This window comes from Somniosus microcephalus, chromosome 13 (assembly GCF_052327205.1).
Source record: "Somniosus microcephalus isolate GS21.2 chromosome 13, FLI_Smic_1.0, whole genome shotgun sequence".
NCBI classification, from domain to species: domain Eukaryota; kingdom Metazoa; phylum Chordata; class Chondrichthyes; order Squaliformes; family Somniosidae; genus Somniosus; species Somniosus microcephalus.
This window is the reverse complement of record NC_140999.1, coordinates 155,028,338-155,053,090: the sequence shown is the minus strand read 5'-3', so window position 1 is coordinate 155,053,090 and position 24,753 is coordinate 155,028,338. Positions and strand designations below refer to the sequence as shown.

General features: G+C 42.1%; 1 protein-coding gene across 1 annotated transcript in view; it reads right to left on the bottom strand.

Moving 5' to 3' along the window:
* The window catches only part of cse1l (CSE1 chromosome segregation 1-like (yeast)), a 56,804-nt gene that overhangs the window by 11,135 nt on the left and 20,916 nt on the right, over positions 1-24,753 (bottom strand). The window contains exons 10-23 of the mRNA XM_086005398.1: positions 23,175-23,304; positions 22,570-22,635; positions 19,887-20,089; positions 19,715-19,799; positions 19,251-19,312; positions 18,824-18,960; positions 18,532-18,635; positions 16,879-16,976; positions 16,106-16,256; positions 8,286-8,494; positions 5,172-5,269; positions 4,995-5,080; positions 4,627-4,708; positions 920-1,066 (exon numbers count right to left, since the gene is read on the bottom strand). Of these exons, the coding sequence (XP_085861524.1) occupies positions 920-1,066; positions 4,627-4,708; positions 4,995-5,080; positions 5,172-5,269; positions 8,286-8,494; positions 16,106-16,256; positions 16,879-16,976; positions 18,532-18,635; positions 18,824-18,960; positions 19,251-19,312; positions 19,715-19,799; positions 19,887-20,089; positions 22,570-22,635; positions 23,175-23,304 (1,658 nt within the window). The remainder of the gene's footprint in view (positions 1-919; positions 1,067-4,626; positions 4,709-4,994; positions 5,081-5,171; positions 5,270-8,285; positions 8,495-16,105; positions 16,257-16,878; positions 16,977-18,531; positions 18,636-18,823; positions 18,961-19,250; positions 19,313-19,714; positions 19,800-19,886; positions 20,090-22,569; positions 22,636-23,174; positions 23,305-24,753) is intronic.

Below are 24,753 nucleotides of genomic sequence, written 5' to 3'. Positions count from 1 at the left end.
AGCCCCAGCCTGACGCCCAGGAAGGATTAGCGCAGTACCTGCCACTAGCTTGGCCAGCTGGTGAAACCACAGTTTCTATTACTTCCTTGAGTCTTCTGGACGCTGGAGGAATCGATGTCCTTGAGTGCTGCCGAATTGCAGGTAAGTCCGTTTCCACTTCGTCGCCACTGTAGTGTCCGTGTGTAGATAAAGACACTGAAGACAGGAGTTGGTTCATAGGTATTTACTAAGCAAGTCTGGGGGGGGGTCTAAAGGATATACACAATACACAGGCTTATATAGCCCAAGTGGCAATTACTGGCATTACGCACACCTGGGGCTCTTAAAGGCACATACACCACCATTGCTCTTAAAGGCACATACACCACACTTGCCACAGAGGGAGTGCAACAAAGGTTCACCAGACTGATTCCTGGGATGGGGGGATTGTCCTATGAGGAGAGATTGACTGGACTAGGCCTATATTCTCTGGAGTTTAGAAGAATGAGAGGTGATCTCATTGAAACATACAAAATTCCTACAGGGCTTAACAGGGTAGATGCAGGGATCTTTCCCCTGGCTGGGGAGTCTAGAACCAGGGGTCAGTCTCAGAATAAGGGGTCGGCCATTTAGGACCGAGATGAGGAGAAATTTCTTCTCTGAGGGTGGTGAATCTTTGGAATTCTCTACCCCAGAGGGCTGTGGAAGCTAAGTCATTGACTGTATTCAAGACAGAGATCGATATATTTGTGGCTATTAAGGGAATCAAAGGATATGGGGATAGTGCAGGAAAGTGGAGTTGAGGTAGAAGATCAACCATGATCTATTGAATGGCAAAGCAGGCTCGCTCGAGGGGCCGAATGGACTAATCCTGCTCCTATTTCTTATGTTCTGAAGCAAACTTGGACTCTCATTCCAAAATGACACCCCAGCAACTTACCACAGCTTAGTATAGTCAGTGTCCATCATAGAAGGGCATTCCGTTAGGATCTTTGTAATTCCCACTGCACAAATCTTTTTCTCAATCTGTCCAGACACCTTCTGTACCTCTGGAACAATAATTTTTTCCAATACCATGCCAAACATTCTGCAACAAAACAATAGCGTATTATTTTGGAAAACAAGTAGAAGGTAAAGGTTAACTCAGAAGAAGAAACACATGTATTTACTTAGCAAGATATTAACTTTTAAAAGTTGTATTTAAAAATTGTGCTTGGCTAAACATTTAACAGTCATACAAATGCAAAAAACCATAGTAAACTTTCAAGTTTCCATGTGTTTAGCTATTCACTAATTTTAAATAGCTCAACTGTTGATGAGCTACCTCCATGGGAAGATTTTTGTTTATTCAGTGGAAAAGAAACTGTAGGAAGTGTAATTTTGAATAAGAAGTCATTTTTTGCATTCATACTGCCTTCTAAAAGCAATCCCGGCCCCATTTACAACAGCTTGAAAACCAGGGTTCATGTCTGATAACTATAAAGGAGGTAAATTGGTTCTATTTCTCTTGCTCATCATCCCAGATCAGAAACTTCTTCTAGAAAGTGTGCAGGATTGATGCCACCTAATTAAAATACATAGAAGTCAAAAATAGACATCTGTAGCAAAAGTAGCTCAACGTGTCAAACTTCAATCTGAGCAGTCAGGAATTCACAGGAAAAATCATTTAGAATGAATCATGAGAGCCAGCTTGAACTCAATACTGACAGACACCTTGTCTGTGCCTTTATCCTACACCTGCAAATTACCGAATGTTTTAGCAGCTATGGTTGTGTGTGTGGAGAAAACAGAGGTCTGTGCATGCATACTCAGGCAGCTGTGTATTGTAGGGTTTTGTTTTGATTTTTTAAGAAGTCACTTGATATATTTGGAACGTCAGGGCTAATTCTATTCTTAAGGCATGCAGGTCGAATAATTGGGACTACAAAGTTTACACTATATCTCTGGCTTATGCTCCCTTTAAGCTTGGAATTAGCCATTACATACAATTAACATAGAAACATAGAAGATAGGAGCAGGAGTAGGCCATTCGGCCCTTCGAGCCTGCTCCGCCATTCAATGAGATCATGGCTGATCATCCAAATTCAGTACCCTGTCCCTGCCTTCTCCCCATATCCCTTGATCCCTTTAGCCTCAAGAAATATATCCAACTCTTTCTTGAATATATTTAATGAACTGGCCTCCATCGCCCTCTGTGACAGAGAATTCCACAGGTTCACCACTCTGGGTGAAGAAATTCCTCCTCATTTCAGTCCTAAATGGCTTACCCCTTATCCTTAGACTATGACCCCATGTTCTGGACTCCCCGGCCATCAGAAACATCCTTTCTGCATCTAGTCTGTCCAGACCCGACAGAATTTTATAGGTTTCGATGAGATCCCCTCTCAATCTTCTAAACTCCAGTGAGTATAAGCCCAATTGACACAATCTCTCCTCGTACGTCATTCCTGCCATCCCAGGTCTCAGCCTGGTGAATCTTCGCTGCACTCCCTCCATGGCAAGAACGTCCTTCCTCAGGTAAGTTGACCAAAACTGCACACAATACTCAAGGTGCGGTCTCACCAAGGCCCTGTACAACTGCAGCAAGACATCCTTGTTCCTGTACTCGAACCCTCTTGCTACGAAGGCCAACATACCATTTGCCTTCTTAACCGCCTGCTGCACCTGCATGCTTACCTTCAGCGACTGGTGCACAAGAACACCCAGGTCTCTTTGCACTTCCCCTTCTCCCAATCTATTGCCATTCAAATAATAATCTGCCTTCCTGTTTTTGCCACCAAAGTGGATAACCTCACATTTATCCACATTATAGTGCATTTGCCATGTTTCTGCCCAATCACCCAACCTGTCCAAATTGTACTGGAGTTTCACGACATCCTCCTCACAGCATACCCTCCCACCCAGCTTTGTGTCGTCTGCAAATTTGGAGATATTACATCCAATTCCCTCGTCCAGATCATTAATATATATTGTGAACAGCTGGGGTCCCAGGACCGATCCTTGCGGTACCCCACTAGTCACTGCCTGCCACTCGGAAAACGACCCGTTTATTCCAACTCTTTGCTTTCTGTCCGCCAACCAGTTCTCTATCCAAGTCAATACCTTGCCTCCAATCCCATGTGCCTTAATTTTGCACGCTAACCTCTTATGCGGGACCTTATCGAAAGCCTTCTGAAAGTCCAAATACACCACATCCACTGGTTCTCCCTTATCTATTTTATCAGTTACATTCTGGATATCCCAATTTCAAAAGGAAGATCATAGTAGCAGACAATTCTCTAACTTTCGATGATTGAAATTGAATATAATACACAGGTACTTTGCTGACTTAAATTCTAGTAATTCTTGCCCTCCTCCTTTGAACTCAGTACACTGCATCAATGTCCTTTGGAAAGTGGGATATTCAGTCAGCAGTGTCCAAATTTTGTAGCTTCTCGAGCCACACACAGGGGGGTAGGGAGAATCCATTTTCATTTACATATCTTTCAAGCTGTTGACACAAACAGATCTTGGTATATTGATTGAGGATTTATCCACCAATGAAGCAATAGTGCTAAATGCAGTCCTTTCTAAATCTCCAGACTCAAAATTCAAATTTTACTAATGAGTGACTAAAAAATAGAAAGTGCTGAGACTGAGTTGGTATAATCATGAATTCCATGAACCACAGTCGACTCCCCTGTTATAGGTTACAGATAGCAATTTACAGAATTGAACTGGTTTTGTATTAGAGAAAGGATGTCTTTGAAAGACTGACATGCATGAATATGTAGAATGAAGACAAGTACAAAGTTAACAGGTCTCAAGTGAGGAGCTGAAACTAATTTATGCATTAGGACAGGTACAAATCTTTGCACAGTACTGGTGTCTGCTGGTAAGCAGGGAGTTGAGCAAGAGCTTAGATTACATAAATTTGTCTCCCACGGAGTAGTGGATAGGTAGAAAAGACACCCAGAAAAGAAACTGGAAATGTCTGGATACAGAAACTAGGGAAGAAATATGAATTTCCAAACTTCAGTAAAAAGCAAATTCTGGCAGGGAACTGGATGGCACTGGGAGCGAGCAGGAGAAAAAAACTAGCACAGGTTTTATGGGCCAAGTGGTCTGTTTGTGCTATAACATTTGATGATTAAAATTGAAGATAATACACAGGGAACTGATCCAAAACCAGATGAATCTTTCTTCTTGGGGGCGGGTCGATAATCTTTGTGAAAACTTCTCTGGAGATTAAATAAATTGGATGAGGGACAAAGTAGGAACCAACTATAGTAGTCTATGGTCGGTTAAAGCTGATGGACTGAATGGCTTTTTCAATTCTCTTTTTTTCCCTACTGGACACTGATTCAGGTTAGTTTCTTCTGACTAAGAGGAGCTGTTGGGGCCATTTGTTTTTTTAAATAAGTAGAAAGTGAAAGGTTACCCACCATGTCAGTTTTAAATGTAAAAAGGGGACTTTGTAATGTGGCAGTTGTGAAGCCAGGTAAGACACACCAGGGAGAGGGGGGGAAAGAGAGCCTCAACGTGTGCCAATAATCAGCACACAGCAGCTGTTTTACGCACTTTTGGCACCAGCATGAAAGCTGCAACAGAAAAACTATTTATTTAAAGTTCATTTTACTGGTCACATTTAAGCAGCACTGTACTTACTTTGGCTGTATACTGTCGAAGATTTCTTGCAATGCTATTGCTCCATATTTCACAGCATAAAGGTTAACGAACACCAAGAAACCTAAGGTGCAAAACAAAATGAATTTCAGGAATTCAGTAAATTGTGAGCATATCCCTCCCCTAATAAATGTGCATCACCCTGGAGCGCTAACATACGGCGTCAGTGGTGGATTACAGATTCAAAATCCCAGTTTCCCATATGGGAATTTCCAGACCTCAACCATGGAATCACTTAATGTGGGAGGTAATAAGCAGAGAGAGGCTTGTCACTTTGCCAAAGGGAGGAAAAAATAAAACTATTCTGTAAAATTTTAATCAAGGACTTACTTAGAAAGGAAAAAACTTACTTTTAACAAATTTTGTTGTTTTTGAACTTTGAAGTCGTTGGAAAAGCAAAATGAAGATCTGCTTCCGGTATTGGTGCATGACATCACTGACAGATGAAAAGTACAAGAATAATCCATTAACACAGTTTATTCAGTTGTTAATGCCCCAAAAGCTGTAGAAACTAGCTCTATACTTACGGAGGCATGTGCTCAATTATACTGTTAAGCAGGTAGAAGCCTTGATGGTCATTTGCTTTGGATGCAATTAGCTTTTGGAAGACTCCTAGCAATCCTGGCTATGATTTGAAAAAAAAAACAAGTCAGGAAAAATCCAGTCTACACCTTCATGTGTTTTGTCAGCACTCCCTGCTTACCACCAGACACCAGTCGGATCTGTCCTGATGCAGTAATTAGTTTCAGGTCTTCACCCTGCTTATGGCCACTCAGCACTTGCCCCTCCTCTGACTGTGATCCTGTCTTGCAACACCTCTTACACTATCTTTTTATCTTTCTCAGGTGTGGCCACAAATTTATTAAATGCTTGCATAACTTTATATCTTTTAAAATGGCTAACTGCCCCATATGTTTTGAAATTTTATCTCGAGTGTTACAATGAGCTTGCATTTGAATATGATATGAATCCTGCAACATGGGTTAGACATCAGTGGATGTTGCTGAAACAGATGGTTGGTCATTCTTTAGGGTTTGTCTCTTTTGTTGACAATAAATGAACTAAATTGCCTTTAGCAGTGCTCTACATAACTTTTAACTTCCTTGAGGAAATGCAACTCTGCTATCCCAAGAGACCAGCTTAAAATAGTTAAAGCAGTTGAATGTTATAAAGTGGTCCAACTGAAATTCCTACATTCAGGAAACAGATTTTCTACTCCACCTGAAATCTTGTCTGCTCAATGATGATACATTCTTTTATACCCAACCAACATGGGCCCAGCTCAACAATTCTACCACACTCCCAGACATAACTCCCCGGTAAAGAAACCCATTTCTGGTTCTGCCTAAGCCCATTCCATCTGAAGTCTAGATGTGCACTCTTCAGAACATTGCCTTTTCATTGAGGTGTCAAAGCTCAGGCACGAAATAAATATATATAGCAGATGGCTAATGCAAAACTAAAATGCTATAATTAAATTGGATAGTCATTATATAGATTGCAATAGCAATCTCCAATTTCTGTCAATATTCCTACCTGTTCTTTATAACAGTCCAGTGCTTTGCTCTTTTTTTTTTTAAAAAGAGCCTCAACAGATAACTGTTATAAAGAACAAGTAGGAATACCATGGGAAAACTGAACTTTGTAAAAATTGACACGACGGAAGTAAAAAGGTAATGGAAAAGGATGATACAGGAACAAAGCTATATGGATCCCATCACTTGTACTCAATTTACATAAGTTTTCTTTTGCAAGCCACACACTGCTCGCCTCACATCTCTTACAACCACAAAGATCAAAATACAATTTGGTCACAAATATTTGTTGTTGATGAGGCAACACGTTGATGAAGAAACAAGTGCCCCATTTAGATTACAATTGAACAATTAAACCCCATTTGTGCATGCCATGATTAATCAAATATAATTTTCAGGCTGGCAGGCTGCAACTAGTAGGGTTCCACAAGGATCAGCTATTTACAATCTATATTAATGACTGAGATGAGGGGACCAAGTGTAATGTATCCTAGTTTGCTGACGATACAAAGTTGAGTTGTTGATTGAAGTCATATCCAAATGGAAAAATAATAAATCAAACTTTGATCACAAAAACCATTTTTCTAGAAAACGCAAAAGGAATTAAAATCCTGCTGCCTTGACTTTACTGCAGCAAGAAAGTATTGGCAAACATCGCGAGTCCTTGAAAAAAAATGACTACAATTGAATTTATAAATTATCCCATAAAGGCCTCAACATACAGCTGCTGATTTATATAAACAATATACAAACAAGATATTTTGGACATGGCACCATTGTGTAATAATGGCACAAGACAACAAAGTTGGAGTGGATATTCTGCAATTTCACAACAGACCGTACCAACTACTAAACATCAAATTGAAAGGAAAAAGTACATATTCAACAATAAAAGCATTTTTATCTCGAGGTGAAGCAGCAGTCACACCTGGGATAAAAGTTAAAAAGCAAAGTCAATGTCACAATACAGCATATACAGGTTGCAGTAGCATCCACAGACCCGGACTTCTTAGAACTGGTTATCGACACTAACAATACAGGGGAGTAAAACTGGCGGTATTGGATTGGCTGTACATTACACTCCTCGTCCAATTTTCCGTTCCACTGCAGTTTTACGCCCTTGCCAAAGTTGAAAGTTAGCCTCCATATCTATCACTGATGAAAGCTATTGTTCTGGATTCTTAAAACTTTTAGGGGGAAAAATTGGGCATCGCCCATTTTGGGGTGCTAATTATCACCCTCGACTGCAAAATTCACCTCTATTGCCCCATGAGGTGATTTGAGCGGTAAATCAGGCACTATACACCTCTCTTAAGGTGCAAACGTCAGGGAGCGAGGCGATACCTCAGAACGCTACCGAAGCTCAGGCGATGTCAGTAACCATGGAAGCCAGACAGACTGGGGCCGTCCAGTTCTTAAAGGGGAGGGGCCATCTTGCTGGCCAGCCACACCCTGCTCAATGCAGCCTTGAATCTCGGCCGGGAAAGACCTCAAAAGCAATTGTGTTGGAAGCACTAATGGATAGGCCCAGGGAAAGTGCTCGGCGCTTAGGAACCTCAAAAGTGGTGCCGAGGGCCAAAACTCCTCAGGACAGCGTTAAATCTCTCCAGACGTGTCTCTCCCTCTCAACCAGCGTGAACCAGAAATTTTGCTGACAAGAAAAGGCAGGAAGCGTACGCCCTTAAATAGCGCTTCCTCCAGCCCCTTCCAGACTTGAAAACGTTCCCCTCTACCCGTCGTTCCTAGCGGCAGGCGGTGCGGCTCAATATCCGGTCCGGGGCGCTGTGCGCTCGACTGACATCACGATCTGCGGGCGCAAAAGATCGTGGCGGTAATGTTTAGCGCCGTCGCAAAATGACTGGTCAATTTGGCGAGCGGAGCTAAAATCGCCACGCTCGGGCACCAAGTTCCTAGCGCCTCCAGGAGGTGCTAACCAACCAAATGTTTCCCCCTTAATGTTACTGTTAACTTTGCATATACGCATACTTTTGAATGTGGCCTTTTCTGATTCTACTCAGTACTAAAATTGATCTAAACCAGATAAAAGTTGATCAATTAATGTTTACTTCGAAAAATGTTGTAATAAGTTAAAATAACTACACATACAATTTTATCAGCCGCTGTTGTTGAAATGGAACTTGCTCCTTTCTCCAGGAAAGCCTGAAGTAGTCTGACAAGAGGTGGGATGTTCCCTACACGTTCCCAGAGCAGTGGTTGCAGCAAGTGAGGGAAGAGAGCCATGTAGCACGGAGAGATATCAGCACTGTATATTTCCAGGAGCAGAGACATCACTTGAAACACATAAGGAAGGAATTCTAAAAAGCAGAAAGAGAGAGAAAAAAAAAATCAGTGTTAAGGTGTGCAATGATCCAAAATTTCACCTTCGTCGAAGGCATCAGAGGAGACTGTTCCTCATCTGAAAAACAGACAACAAGCAACTGAAAGTCTGGTGGGGGACTTTGTATACCCATTTGCCTGCCTGAATCAACTTTCAAGCAGGCCTTTAAATGGGTGTCCAACACAGGCAGGACATTATTTAAATATGGAAATAAGGGTCTTGCACCTGTTGCAAGATTCTGATTTGAAACTCTCAAGGAGAAATGGGTGAAGTATGCATGCACATGCCAATCCGACTTTCTCCAGGCATTGAGAGGCCTAATAGGTGCACCCCCACCCCACGGCCTTATCTGCCAGCCTGCTGCTTGTGTTCAACAGACCAGCGAGTTTCAGCGGAACCTCTCATCGGCGCCTGCAGCTCACAAAAAATTCATGAGCACCTCCCAACTGCTGCGTTGGGTGGGCGCATCGCCGATGTTGTATCCGTGTGTTAATGAAGACACGGAATGCAGGAGTTGGTTTACAGGTGTTTACTGAACAAAGTCTGGAGGTGAACGAACAGATACAAGACACTATACAGGCTTATATAGCCCGAGTGGCCATTACCGGCATTACAGTACACAGGGGCTCTTAAAGGCACATACACCACAATTCCTCCCCTTTTAGACAACCAATACATAACATTTTAAGTAATCATTAATTAACATGTTACAAGAACAAGAATCTACACATTTGCGGCAGTTAATCACGTAAAAGTCAGTCTCTCTGGAGGCTTCCTGACTCGGTCTGGATAATGCCTCGGTGGTGTAGTAGGTTCTTTTGGCAAGGTCGATTCGGCTTGAATGCCAGTGTCGGGTTCATCTGGTTCCAGTATCACCGGATCGGAGGTAGATACTATGGGTATCTCTGCTTCATCATTAGGCGTATAGAGTTGTGGTGTAGGGTGTCCCTTTTCGGATGACTCTATGATCTGGTCAGCATGGCGCCTTATTATGCTTTCTCCAATGTCCACGGTATACATCAGCGGTCCTAGTCGTGTGCAAATAATTTCTTTGGCACTTTATCCTGGAGTTTGGGTAGAATCGCCACTCTGGATCCACACATCAAGGTTCCTCGGCACACTGACAGCTGTTCTCTTCTTTGCGAGAATGCTGGCAACAGTGGTTCGCCATGTGCTGGCCATCCCTTCACCGTTAAATCGTAGACTCGTGAGAGAGTCGGGTCATTTCTCGTTTCCTTTTCAATGGCAGAATTTGTTACTGGTAGACATTCCACTATGGTTGAGTGGAACATCTCCATTGGGTCCACTGTAGGTGCCTCTTCTACCGTTGGCAACGGTAGACGCGATAACCCGTCAGCATTCCCATGCTGTTTTGATCCTTTGTATTCTATGTCATATTGGTGTGCCCCTAGGAAAAGGGACCACCTCTGTAGCCTTTGCGCTGTCATAATGGGAACACCCTTTTTAGGGTTGAATATGGAGACGAGGGGTTGATGGTCAGTCAACAAGGTAAATTTTTGTCCGTGTAGGTAATGGTTGAATTTCTTCACTCCCCACACCAGGCTGAGTGCTTCCCTGTTGATCTGGGCATAGTTACGCTCAGCTGAGTTCAATGAGTGTGACACAAAAGCTATCGGCCGCTCCGAGCCATCAGGGAATCTATGCGATAATACCGCTCCTACGCCGTAAGGGGATGCATCGCACGCCAGTCTGATTGGCAGTGATGGGTTGTAATGAGCCAAAACTTCCTTGGACGTGATCAAGCTTTTGCATTTATGGAAGGCACGTTTACAGTCTTCGCTCCATTTCCAAATTACTCCCGTTTGTAGCAGTTCGTTAAGACGCTGCAGAACAGTTGACAAGTTGGTAAAAATTTATGATAGTAATTTATCAATCCCAGGAACGACCTTAATTGTGAGACATTTTCAGGTGCTGGGGCTTTTATGACCACTTCAATTTTTTCAGGTGACTTATGCAACCCTTCCTCGTTAATTATGTGGCCACAATATATTTGTTTCTGGAAAAATTCGCACTTGGGGCGATTTGCTCGTAGGCCCCGTTCTCTCAGCCTAGTGAGCACCTGCTCCAAATTGGCAAGGTGCTCGTTGTCGTTTTCTCCTGTTACAAGGATGTCGTCTAGGTAGCATTGAGTCCCCGAAATCCCTTGGAGGACTTGCTCCATAGCTCTTTGCCAGATAGCTGGAGCTGCTGCTACTCCGAAAACCAGTCGATTGTACTGGTACAGGCCTTTGTGTGTGTTTATCGTGAGATACTTTTTAGAGGCCTCTTCAACTTCCATCTGTAGATATGCCTGTGCCAAGTCAATTTTGGTGAAACGTTTCCCTCCGGATAGTGAGGCGAAAATATCTTCTATCCTCGGAAGAGGATACTGTACCGTGTGAAGGACCGGGTTTACAGTCACCTTGAAGTCCCCACAGATGCAAATTTTTCTCTGTTCTTCAGATTTATCATTATTCAATGTTTTCTTCATGACCGGGACGATGGGTGTTGCCCACTCGCTCCAATCTATCTTGGATAATACGCCTGCCTTTTCCAAATTCTCCAGCTCTGTCTCGACTGCTGGACGAATTGCGTATGGCACCGGCCTTGCCTTAAAAAACTTGGGAATTGCCGCATCTTCCACTTTTATTGAGGCGGTGATGCCTTTCAAGGTTCCTAGTTCCTGTTGAAACACTTCCTTGGCGTTGGCCAAGATGTCTTTTAATCGTTCAGGTATGACGTCATCATCATTTTTTTTCTTACTGGTCACCGTCAGTGCCTGAATGGAGTGCCAGTCGAAACGTATCTTCCTGGTCCATTCACGTCCCAACAGCGGTGGACCACCATCTTGCAGAACGTATAAATACAACTTCTGTATTTCCTTGCCGTTGTATACAACAGGCACCTTTATTTTCCCTTTTGGGTATACTTTCTGCCCCGTATATGTTTTCAAGATAATGGATGTGTCTTTCAAAGGTATATGCGGAAATAGCCGCTCGTAATCCCGTCGACTTATGACGGTTAGGGCTGATCCTGTATCTAGCTCCATTTTAACTGGGGACCCCGCTATCGTGAGGGTAACCCAAATGGTCTGGTAATCTTCTTTGGCAATTACATTATGTAGTTTGAGAGAGCTTAGTCTCTTGTTTCCGGCGTCGCTATTGCTCTTCTGGTCTTTGGAGCTACTGTCCGTCATCATTTGTACCTTTCTGTACTTTTCCTTATTGATTTTTTTTCTGTCAGTGGATTTTTTGTTTCCAGATCGGCATACACGTGTAATGTGTCCCATCTTTCCGCATTGCCTGCATGCTTTGTCCTTGAACCAGCAGTCCCTCTGGTCATGGGTGGATCTGCCGCAGCGATAACATCTCTCGAAACCCCGTGTCATTTCATGGGTGCCGAAGTCCTGTGGCTTTTGCTGTATCTCTGCAGCTCCTCTTGCTGCTGCTTCATATGATACAGTCACACTGAAAGCCTTGTCCAGTGTCAAATCTTTCTCAGAAAGTAGCTTTTTTTGTGTTCCTTCACTTAGGAGACCGCAGACGAATTTGTCTCGTAGAGAATCTGCCAGTCCTGTCCCGAATTGGCAGTGTAGGGTATCAACAATCTCCTTAAAATTCTTGTCCATCGGTTTGGCTGGAGTGATTACGTTTCGTAACAGCCCGTATGTCCTTGTGCCCATTAGATTTAGAAGTACCGATGCCTTTTTATCATCTTTTATTTCATTCGCTGTGCAATATTTCTCCACTCTTTCCACATATGTGGTCCAATTCTCTACATTACTATCGAAAACAGTAATATTGCCAGTCTTAGGCATCCTGAAAAAAAAAATGGCGCCTCCCGCGCTTTCCTTTCTTCCCCGCAGGAAAAAAAAAATGGCGCCTCCTACGCTTTCCCGCCGCTGACAACGCTGTTCTCCGCGTTTTTTTTTTTTTTTTTACACAGGTATTTTTAATAGGTGGAGACTCGTTCCTGCCGGACTCTCTGGGACTTTTCCCTCCCTCTGCTTGGTCCGAATGCCGACCTGCTTTGCAGCGCCGGCCGTCTCCCGAGTGCTCCACCCTCCGTCTCTGTTTGCCTCCGCCTTCGCTGCTCGGCCCCGCTGCAGAGCCAGCCGATTGAGCCCCAGCCCGCCGCCCAGGAAGGATTATTGCAGTACCTGCCATAGAGTTGCAAAGGGGTGGAAAGTTTCCGGTAAATTTCCGGAAATTTTCCACGGGAAGTTTAGCTTGGGAATTTTGCCCAAAAAAGCACATGCTAGCATAATATTTTTTTTTTTGTATTTCTTTTTTTTCCCCCACAGGTCCTCTCTTAAAATTACTAACAGAGATGGAATCTTAATTATTAAGGAATTTCTTAATCATTATATGTTTATCTTCTTACTTGGCTTGTTTTAATAATTACAAGTTTTGTGTGTGACTGTGAACAAATGTGTCCTGATTGGTTGGATGAGTGGATGAGCGATTAGCTCCCTCTATTTGTAATATTTGCATATCGAATTGTGATTGGCCTACAGGCATCTGTAAGACTGCTATAGTTTTTTTAAGATCCAGGTTAGGGGTCCTGAGGGAAGTCATTTTGTTTTCTGCTGATGTTGTGATGATGTAGTAAGTAAATCAGACTTTATACCAAATAAACCAGTTACTTGTTGAACTCTGTTGTCCTTCAATTTAAAATATACAAAATAATACACTATTGGTGATGTAGCGTCGTGTGTGTATACAGGTCATGCTTCCATCACATGGAGCATCAGCAAAAATGTACTCACCCTGTTGCAATCGTGCTGATCGACCGCAGTTCGACAGAGATGAATGCCCTTTATTTCTCTGCATAGAACAATGCCACGTTTACCGTCGGATGTGTGGAAGGATTTTACCCCAGGCATTAAAGATGCAAAGACTGTGTACATGTGCAAACACTGTAGAAAGCCATATGTAAAGAATGCCACAAAGATGCAGCAGCATTTATCCAAATGCAACAACTTCACTCAAAGCTCACAGCAGTCAGCCCAGAGTTCCTCTGCTTCCATTCAAGAAGATGATGGTTCTCATTCAGCATCAGGCTCCTTATCATCAGCAACTCCTGGCCAACTTGGAAGGTTCTTTGATACAATGGATAACCATAGCCAGAAGAATGCAGATGAGTGCCTTGCTCGAGCTGTATATGCAACAGGCTCACCCCTCATGCTCACAGCCAATGTGTACTGGAAGAGATTTTTCAATGTTATTCACCCTGCATACTGTCCTCCCACCAGACATGCTTTGTGTACTTATTTGCTGGAGGCTGAGTATAACAGAGTCCAAGGAAAGCTCAAAGAAACGATAGCGATGGCAGACTGTGGTGCAGTTATCTCAGATGGGTGGTCAAATGTACGAGGGGAGGGCATCATAAACTACATCGTCTCCACTCCTCTCCCAGTGTTCTTCAAGAGCACAGACACGAAGGACAACAGACACACAGGCACATACATTGCTGATGAGCTGAAAGCGGTCATCAACGATCTTGGATCACAAAAGGTCTTTGCAGTAGTTACTGACAATGCTGCGAATATGAAGGCTGCTTGGGCTCAAGTGGAGGAGGCCTACCCTCATATTACGTCTATTGGGTGCGCAGCTCATGGGCTTAACCTGCTCCCCAAGGACATCATGGGTTTGAGAACCATGGAAGCACACTGTACAAGAGAGCCAAGCAAGTTGTTAAGTATGTCAGGGGAAAACAGGTAGTTGCAGCAACCTACAACTCCAAGCAAATGACAAAGAACAAGAACACCACACTGAAGCTGCCCAACAACACTAGATGGGGTGGTGTTGTCATAATGTACAACAGCCTTCTGGAGGGTAAGGAGTCGCTGCAAGAAATGGCAATATCCCAGTCTGGAGATATGGAAACCACCATCAAGAAAATACTGCTGGATGATGTGTTTTGGGAGAGAGCGGTTAGCAGCCTTAAACTACTCTCACCAGTAGCATCTGCAATTGCTCAGATTGAAGGAGATGACGCTGTCTTGTCAGATGTTCTCAGGCTTTTTACTGATTTAAAAGAACAAATCAGCACTGCCCTACCCACATCCCTGCTGCTCAAAGCAGAGAAGGCAATTGTTCAATTCATACAGACGCGTCAAGAATTTTGTGTCAAGCCAATTCATGCTGCAGCATACATGCTGGACCCAAAGCATGTTGGGAGACCAATACTTTCTGGAGAACAGATCAACAGCGCTTACAGTGTGATTTCTACCCTCTCACACCATCTCAATCTGGATGTGGGCAAAGTTCTGGGAAGTCTGGCAAAGTTCTCTACCAAGCAAGGTCTTTGGAATGGGGATGGGATATGGGAATCATGCAAGCATATCAGTGCACATACCTGGTGGAAGGGACTTTGTGCATCTGAGGCCCTGTCACCTATTGCATCGGTGATACTCCAAATCCCACCTTCATCAGCGGCCTCTGAACGAAACTGGTCACTTTTTGGGAATACGCACACAAAGGTGCGCAACAGGCTGACTAACAAGAGAGTGGAGAAACTGGTGGCTATCCGGGCGAACCTACAACTTATTGAGCCAGATACAGAAGTGTCCACCACACAGCTAGACACTGACACAGAGGAGGAAATGGACACGTCAGAGCCAGAGAATCAGGAGGAGCAATGAGGAGTAGAAGACTCATGAGTAGAAGACTCAAAGGGACAAAATAAGGACAAATTACAGGCTAAATAAGCTGACGCTCTTTTTATTTTATTTTAGATGGGTCTTTTTTGTGGGGGTTCAATAAAGTTCAAAATTATAACCTAAATAAAGTTTTGAAAGCCTGTTTTTATTTGTATGGAACAGTATGTCTATTTTGACGACAAAGATAATATAAGCATCAGAGACAAAAACCATCAGTGTGCAAAAAAACTCAATTCTCAAATTCCCATAATTCCCAAAAATTCCCATGGAAAGTTTCCTCTTTTAAAATTCCCAGAATTTTGCAACCCTAACCTGCCACCAGCTCGGCTAGCTGGTGAAACCACAGCTTTTCCCTTTCTTTCTTGTTTTTCTTCGACTTTCGTCTGAGGAATCGATCTCCTTGAGGTGCTGCCGAATTGCAGGTAAGTCCGTTTCCAATTCGTCGCCACTGTTGTATCCGTGTGTTAATGAAGACACGGAATGCAGGAGTTGGTTTACAGGTGTTTACTGAACAAAGTCTGGAGGTGAACTAACAGATACAAGACACTATACAGGCTTATATAGCCCAAGTGGCCATTACCGGCATTACAGTACACAGGGGCTCTTAAAGGCCCATACACCACAGCCGATATCAACCACAAAGGGTCTCTCAGCATCTCTACAGGCTCACGTTGCAGGTCGGGGCTCCCCCAATGGCTCAGTGAGCTTCTGCAACGAGTGACTGAGGCACACAGACCAGGAAGGTCCCAGATTTGATCTCCAGCCTGTGCTTAGTTAACTGGCCTCAGCTAGAGCTATAATTGGTCTCAGATTCACATCACTCCTGCTTAGCTATCCAGCATAATGCTGTGTTTAGCCAAAACCACTGTAACCCAAAAATAAATGCACTGTGTAGCTAATGAAACTATTTGAAACAATACTCACCTTGCACATCATTCTGCAAGATTTCCGTGAACACGGGGAAGAGCGCCTCTTCAAAACTTCTCACAGTGACAGGGTTTGCCTTGCATGTTATACGCACAGATAGGCAAAGGGATTCAAACAAGTAATGGTTGAAGTGTGGCTTGCTTGGATTCTAGGACAAGATCAAATTCAAGTTAACTATTGACTGCTAATGTTGAAAAACTGACATATGTAAAGAAAGAAGGAATTTGTATTTATACAAGCCCAACAAATGAGCAAATGACCAGATAATCTCTTTTTAATGGTGTTGGTTGAGTGGGAAACATTGGCTAGAAGCCCGAGAGAATTCCCTGCTCTCCTTCAAATAGTGCCATGGGATCGTTAATGTAAACTTGAGCAATCAGATATGGCCTCAGTTTACCATCTCATCCAAAAGATGGCACCTCTAACAATGCAGCACTCACTCAGTACAGCATAGTATCAGCCTAGTCAGCAAAGTGCAAGTCCATCGTGAGGCTTGAATTGAAAACACTGACTCAGAGAAGAGTGCTACCAACTGAGCCAAACAGTAGCAGTGATTCAGTACTTTCATCAGTAAACTGGTTCTTTAACGCATTACATCTATGCAAGAGCAAATAGAAATGACATTACTGTATTGAAAGATTGCTTTCCGTATCTTTTCAGACCACATCATAATTTCTGACGTGTTTATTTGGAAGGACTTTGAACACTCAAAATTCATTTTAATATGAAGTAAACAAACTATACATGGAACTAGTAACTGGATACTTTACCTTGCTAACTAGCAATAGCTTCTGTGTTAGTTGGGTAATCAGTGTCGGAACATAAGGAACAATTGCTTCCTGGAGAAGGGAGAAACTTCTCATAATGGCTGTCAACAGAAAGAGAATATATTTAGTAGGTTATTTCCACAGGCTGTGCACCCTTTCCTTGGCAAGTGGGTGAGCAGGCATCCTGACCCAATACTTCTACTTGAATGAGCTGCTAGGAAAATTGATAGGCAAACAGTGCAGTGTGGAATGCACAACATGCAACATTAATCTTCTTCACTTTCTTGTGTCTCTAATGGCTGGATAGCTTTGGAGCAATTCACCTCCCATGTGCACTCTCAGGTACATCATAGCATGTGGAACAAGGGGACTAGAGGAAAGTGATTCATTACAGTATGCTAATTAAGAGTGCACAAATGCTACCTTACTGCTCATGAGAGCGTTAGGTACCAAAATAAAGTGTAATATGTTAAATATTTCAGGTTCTCATTTCCCAAAACAACCTTGTACTATGCCACAAATGTCATTTCCTTCCTTAAAAGGACTTCTCTCTCACTACCACACTATTTTCTTCAGTATTAAAGGATCTGAATCCAGGCTGTGGACTCGGATGTTTACATCTACAGCTTCTTCATAATCAGAGGATCGGAAGTATCTTTATAAATTATGTTAGATGGGTACATTGTTTTTATGTCTGTAATTTGAACTACAACATGCAGTACTAGGATTGCACAAATCAATACTGATAGACACTGGTATTATATCAGTCTCTGCTATTATTACATGAGCTAAGATGTGCATTTCAAACACAGCAGGTCTATAAACTTGTGATAAGTTTTAGGAGACATGGGTAGAAGAAAGTTAATACGCATTTTAAAAGTAAAGCAGAGGTTGAACACAGAATACCATGCATTCGTCTTATGTATTCAAAATCATGAGGGGTCTAGACAGAGTAGATAAGAGAGAAACTGTTCCCATTGGCGGAAGGGTCGAGAACCAGAGGACACAGATTCATGGTAATTGGCAGAAGAATCAAAGGCGACATGAGGAAAAACTTTTTTACACAGCGAGTGGTTAGGATCTGGAATGCATTGCCTGAAAGGGTGGTGGAGGCAGACTCAATCATGGCTTTCAAAAGGGAATTGGATAAGTACCTGAAGGAAAAAAAATTGCAGGACTACAGGGAAAGGGCAGGGGAGCGGGACTAGCTGAAGTGCTCTTGCAGAGAGCCAGCACAGGCTCGGCAGGCCGAATGGCCTCCTTCTGTGCTGTAACTATTCTGTGATTCTATGTACTGCAATGCTGAAGCTGGTCCTCCAAAACAGGATAAGCTGCATGCTTATTTTGTTCAGTATGAAAGAACTCATAGATTGCACTGCATGAGACTTAATGAAATGGGTCCGCAACCTCGAATAAGGAAGACACGATGTATTGGAAAATAAAAGGAAATAGCATTATGAGATGAAGTCTTCTCACCCATGTAAAGCAGTAGTGCACCATTACCCATTGGTCATGTACATATATCTTGTAGTATAGAGGTGTGGTTGCATGCCTTATAAAAGGACATTTCGATTAGTGATTTGTAGCTCAGAAAGGTAATTGAATGAACTAATCTAAAGCGAGCTAGCCCACAACTCACTGCTAAATCATTCTCACCTTTCATAACATATTCATTTTCAGAAGACCCAGGCAAAGTCAGGGCTTTAAAAAGATTTGTTAACAGCTGTTCAACCACAGGGGCCAGCTCCACAGCGGATATTCTGGAAAGAGAAAAATGTTAACATGACAGTTTTTCCTGAAACGATTGACACCTTTCAACACCTGACTTATTAACTTAGTATTGATATATTAAAAATAAATCAAAACACACAACTGAAAGACAGCCGTAGGTCACCACCATAGCAAACTAGAGAAGTGGACCTCAACTGCTGTAGCAAGAGATACTTACAAAGTGGTATTGTTGGGTCCTCTCATAGTGAATATCCTTTCAAGAGCATGGGCGGCATATGTATGAACAACAATGTTTTCTGCTTGTAAGTGGTTAATTAACAGTGGGAGGGACACCAAAAGCTGGTCCTTAGGAAGCTGTAATGCAAGTGTTAAATTAACACGTATACGTTACCTTCACAGTGGCAAAAAAGATTGTGACACACAATGAAAAATATTTAGAAACACCAAAGCAAATTTAACTGGAAAGTTAAGATACACCTCTCTATTTATGAACTGAACTTTAACTTAGTACACTGCCATTATACAATTTCTAACTGGATATATAACAATCATATTTTACAATTACTGACATTTTTCTTAAATTAAAACATTTTTACAACAAACAGATAATTTAAAAATATAGTGCAAAATGAAAGTGCCCTTGCCTGGTTCCTAAAAATCATAACGTATTTAATAGCGTCTGCTTTCAGCACAGGAAACTCATTCACTGTAAACAAAAATCAAAGCACACAGGTCAGGTACATATGTCATTGAAGTCAAGTGCCAAAGCAAGACTATAATCTCTGTGCCAGAAAACACTCTAAATACACTCCATAATATACATGAAACACAAATTCCAACACATACTATGTGGCTGCAAAAGGTCAGTGAGCACAGGAATTGCTGGAGTAAACAATACATCTATTGAACTTGAGCCAGCTGCCATTATTCAGTTGCTTTTTTGCATGTATTTGCACCATCATTAAATGTGCAGATTGAAGGAATAGCTTCCTCTCCAGTCATGATTGTGTTTTTTCAGTAAAGCAAATTACACATCATATACATAGTTTAAGACTGCACACAATTTCTACCATCATATTGAAATTACTGATGGAACACTTCAACTCACCATTTGGTGACTTCAAATCAGACAGAATGTGATTAACAAAGAAGTCTGTTAAATTTACTAGTTCATTTGCTTGAGTTATTCCATGCTGAAAATAGAAAAAAAAGACCATTTAATATTCAAAGCAAGACACAAGAAAATACAAACGGTTCTCGCTGAACAAAGAAATAAGTACCTTTTGAGTTTGAGCTTTGGAGGCAAGTGAGGTCACAAGATAAATTGCAGCATCTTTGTGTTTCCAATTAATGGAGGGGTTTTTAGCATATTGTTGCAACATAGAATTGACATAGCCAGAGAATATTGCTGTAACAGGCCCTTCAAAATATTTGCAAAGACCACGCACCAAATCACAAGCTGCCCTTCGCCTGGTGTCAATGTCTGCAAAACAAAATATAAATTAATAAACCGTAGAGAATTGAATTGCTTTTTGGAAGGGCTGGATGGAAAGAGAAGAGAAATTCAGAACGTTTTAGCTTCTTATAAAAGTTCACAACTTAAAATATTTATCAAAATATTTTTTTTAAAGTCGAGAGGATGAGTGTCACCAAGCTAAAATAGTATTGTTCCTTTCCCTGTCAGCGACTTCAGGGCTTTACAGGTTCAATAGATAACCGACTGCAGCTCCTTCAAATAATATCGTTTTCTACTTACAGGAAACTTTTGTTTAACCGGAGGTTAAATGTCCGGAAAGCTCTATCTACCGGCAAAATTCAGGAGCCGTTTCCTATAAGTTTTTTTTACTTCTCGTTGCTTTTTTTTCCAGTCAGGCTCTGCAAGGTCTAGCTGAAGCTGTTGCTTAGCTACAGAGACGCTTTTAAGCTGCGGCCGACTGTTTTGAAGCAAGCAACAGGGTTTGTTGATTCACACGGAGCTCAAAAGCTCCGTATGTTTTAACATTAGCGCTGGTTTCTACGGCAGTTTTGATGGTACGGCACCAGCTCGGTCCCATCAGTGCCAGATACCAGAAAGTTTCCTGTACTTTGTTTATCTGACAACTGCACCAAGCATTTTGGTTTTTTTTGTACTGATCCTCTAACATTGTGACATCAGTCAAGCATATATCACAGCAGGTTTTCAGGCAACAAATTATTTCTGTAGCAAGTTGAACTCTACCCAGTAAATTATGGCAGTGAATCTAATCGCAGCCAACATCAGCAGAGATATGGTATTGTGAGCATTACCAGCATGTTAACTTACGGGAAGCATCAAATCATCAATTCTGACATAACCGTATGAAGTTACATGAGAGTTTTAAAAAAAACTTTGCAGATGGTGGAGGACGTCGGCAAGGCTGTATTTATTGCCTATCCCGGGTTGCTCTAAAATGGTGATGGCATGCCTCTTGAACGCCTGCAGCCCTTACACTGGTGGATGGTGCGCCCACAATGGAGTTCGGTAGGGAGTTCCAGGAATTTAAATCACCAACAACAAAGAAATGGTAGAATTTGTCCAAGTCAGTGTGGTGCGACTTGGAGGTAGCAGCATTCCTATAATCATGCTGCTCTTCTCCCTCTTGGTGGTAGAGGTCACAGGGCTGGGAGGCGCTGACGTAAGCTCGGCGAGTTGCTATAGTGCCTCCTGAAAATAGTACATAGTGCAGCCCAGTGTGCTGGTGGATTGCAGGGGGCAGCGTGCATTTTAAGTGCAGTGGCTGGGGCGCTGATCTGCTGGGAGTGCTCTGTCCTCGATGCTGCCAAGCTTTGAGTGTTGCTACATTCGCATCCATCCAAATGTGTGGCGACTATTCCATCACACTTCTGACTTAAGTCTTGCAATGGTGATGAGATTTTAAGGGATCCGGAGGTGAGCCACTTATCAGAGTATCCAGCCTCTACTCTGCTCTTGTAGCCATGGCGTTGATATGGCTGGTCCAGTTAAGCTTTTGGTTAATGGTAACTCATAGGATGTGATTGTGGTGCCACTGAAGGTCAGAGGGAGGTGGTTCATCCTGTTGTTGTAGGAGATGGTCACTGCCTAGCATAAAAGTTACATTTATATCACAAACACAGAACAGTGACATAAAGCTACAAATACCAGACTTTTACCTTGTGATCCCAAGCCATCATATTATCTAGGTCCTGTTGTAGGCTGACATGGGTTGTTTCATTATTGGAGGACCAGAACTTAACACTGAAATCATAAGCAAATAGCTCCAGTCCTGAGTTTATGATGAAGGGAATGTCACTGATGAAGCAGCTGAAGATGGTTGGGCCAAAGATAGTACCCTGAAGCTCTCCTACCGCAATGATCCTGGGACTACAATGATTGACGTCCAAAAACCAGTCATCTTCTTGTATGTCAGGTATGACTCCTTGTATGTCAGGTATGACTCCAACCACTGGAGAGGCCTCCCCATAAACTTAGATTTGCTAGATCTCTTTGGTGCCATACTCAGTCGAATGCTGCCTTGATGCAAAGGGCATTTTCTGGCATTTAGTGCGTGTCCATGCCTGGGTCAAGGTTGCGACTAGGTCCGGAGCTGAATGTTTTTGGTGGAACCCAAACCGAGTGTTGGCATTGCTTGATAGCACTATCGGTGACGCCTATAATTTTGCAGATGATTGGTAGGAGGCTGATAGGGTGATAATTGTTTGAGTTCGATTTGTCCTACATTTTGTGGAGAGGACATACCTGGGCATTTTTTTTACACGGTCGGATAGATGCCAGGAAAGAAAGAAAGCAGGTAAAGGTGAAAGCAAACACTAAGCTTTTGGCTGGAAGGCACAGCCACTACTTGAGAAACAAGAAACTTCAAACTAGCCAATATATTTTGAACATTTATCTAAATAATGTGATTAACAGCTGTGATACTGATGAATCAAACATCCATTTGTTTTGGACAAGGATTACGGAATTACCTGATCCCTCCAAATCTCTCCTTATGTACTCTTCAGAGTTATCTTCAAATGCTTCTTCATCAGCAGCTACAAATAAAAACAAACATTTTGCTGCTGGTAAATATGAACAGGCTTTGTTTTTTGACATACCTATCAATTAGGTAAACAATTCATTAGAAGTTTAGCCATACCAAGCTACTCATGCAATCACATTTCAAAACACTGTACCCTATGCAATTCCGGATTTTATTTACAAGTTAGAATTCTGGCAATTTTGTACATGACTACAAAATCCTGCAAACAATATTGTACATTGTTCCCAAAGTCATACACACGCATGCTTCCTTTCAATTTTCTTTCCTGCACTTCTGAAAGTCCCAGCTCATGCTTAACTATTATTCCACAACTGCCAGCAGCCCTTTGGCACCTCACTCAAACTGCAATTCTTCATGTGAGTCTAGATGATGAGTGTCATCAAGCTATTCAACAATGAGTGGCATCCACAGAAGAGTCCAATCTTGTCCTCACCAACTCGCACACATGTGCATTTTCCAACACAATTTCACTGAGCACTCAGACATTTATGTTCTGTATTTGACAGTATAAATTCCTTCAGAGTCATTTACCTCTGAATTCCATGTTAGGAACAATAACTTTTTCACAGATACTGGTTAATGTATTCTGATCTTCAAACAGATCTTTGTAGTGTGGTCTTTCACAAACAGATGCCAGGAATTGAATAGCATTGCTTACCAGCTAAAAAGATAAGAAAAAAGATGATTAGCTTTTTACTTGATGGAAGTTACGAGGGAAGCAGAGCTTGGAATGAGGGCAGGCGGTACTTTCAGTGTCAAGTATTCTATTCAGAGTTTTAAAAAAAAAAGAAGTTAATAGCATTCAACTTATGCAGAGATATCCCACTTCAGGTCTGCACTCAAAGCCAGTACCACTCCGATGATGTGGTTTACTGGGGCAGCTTGCATGCATCCTGGAGCAGCTCTTTGCCCTACAGATGGGTGCTAATCTAGGGGTGCTGTTAGAAAATAATCTCTTTTATTACTTTCAGTGTTATGCTTTGCTAGACTGAAGTTTAGTATTACATTTTGTTAAGAGTATAATTTTATTTACAGTTAGAGCCGTTGTTATCTTCAAGGTCCATACAGTGAGTCATCATCTGCATGAACAGAAAAACACTGTCGAGGCTAAGAGAGAGATAAGACTGAGGAAATACCTAATTGGATGCATTTTGACACAGTTCTATTTTTTAGGCTATAATACAGGGAATTTGGGCTTCTGTTAATCTAGAGGCAATCACCAGGCTAAGAAAACAATCCGAGACAGGGACAAGCAACATGCATGCATAAGTTATGGACCATACCCAATTTGGACCGGGTAATATCATTTCTTACTCGGTTTTGCAAATTACTGATTAGATATTTACATGTATTGATCTTTGTTTTTACTTCTCAAAATAAACAATTACTGTGACCATTGGTGTTGGCTCTAACCTACTGAACAAGTAAAAGAAGCCAAAAGTAAGTTGTTTTTTTTTCAGTGCACAAGGAGACAGTAATACAAGAGCATGGTGGAGGAGGAACAAAGTTCATGTAGATTAAAAAAAAAAAACTGGCATCTAAAATAGTCATGCCATTTTCTTTAGTTACTGATGTTCAAATGTTGCTTGTAACTTGAAAACCTATTGGTTCTAACAGCAGATTCCAGTCAGTGTGCAAGCTTATACCAGCTGGTGGTATAGTCATAAATACTGATAGGGTTGACCATTTCTCTAAATTTCAAAATACTTGAAGACGACTTCCACCATGCAAACTCAGGGAAGTGCCAGCAAGGATTGTGGCTACTAGTAGAAGAGTTTTATTCCCTCACATTCCCCCCCACCCAAAAAAAAGTTACTTTCTTGCCTTCAAGTCATCATATTCCAAACCTCAATCGTAAGGATGGTCAGTCAACCTGCTCTCAAGCCTTTGTCAGAACTGTTTTACACCCAGGCACTAGAAGATGAGAGAGATTAGCCCAAGTACACAGGTACTTATGATTTTCCATCTCCTTCTGTAGGAGAATCATGTGGCTGGAATCAGGAGTTCACCAAGCATAGATCGACAAGAAAGAACCTGCACCCTACTAGTAGATAGTTTGAGGTTAATTCTGGAAATGAGCAAACCACAAAAAGGGAAGGGAGTAGAGTAA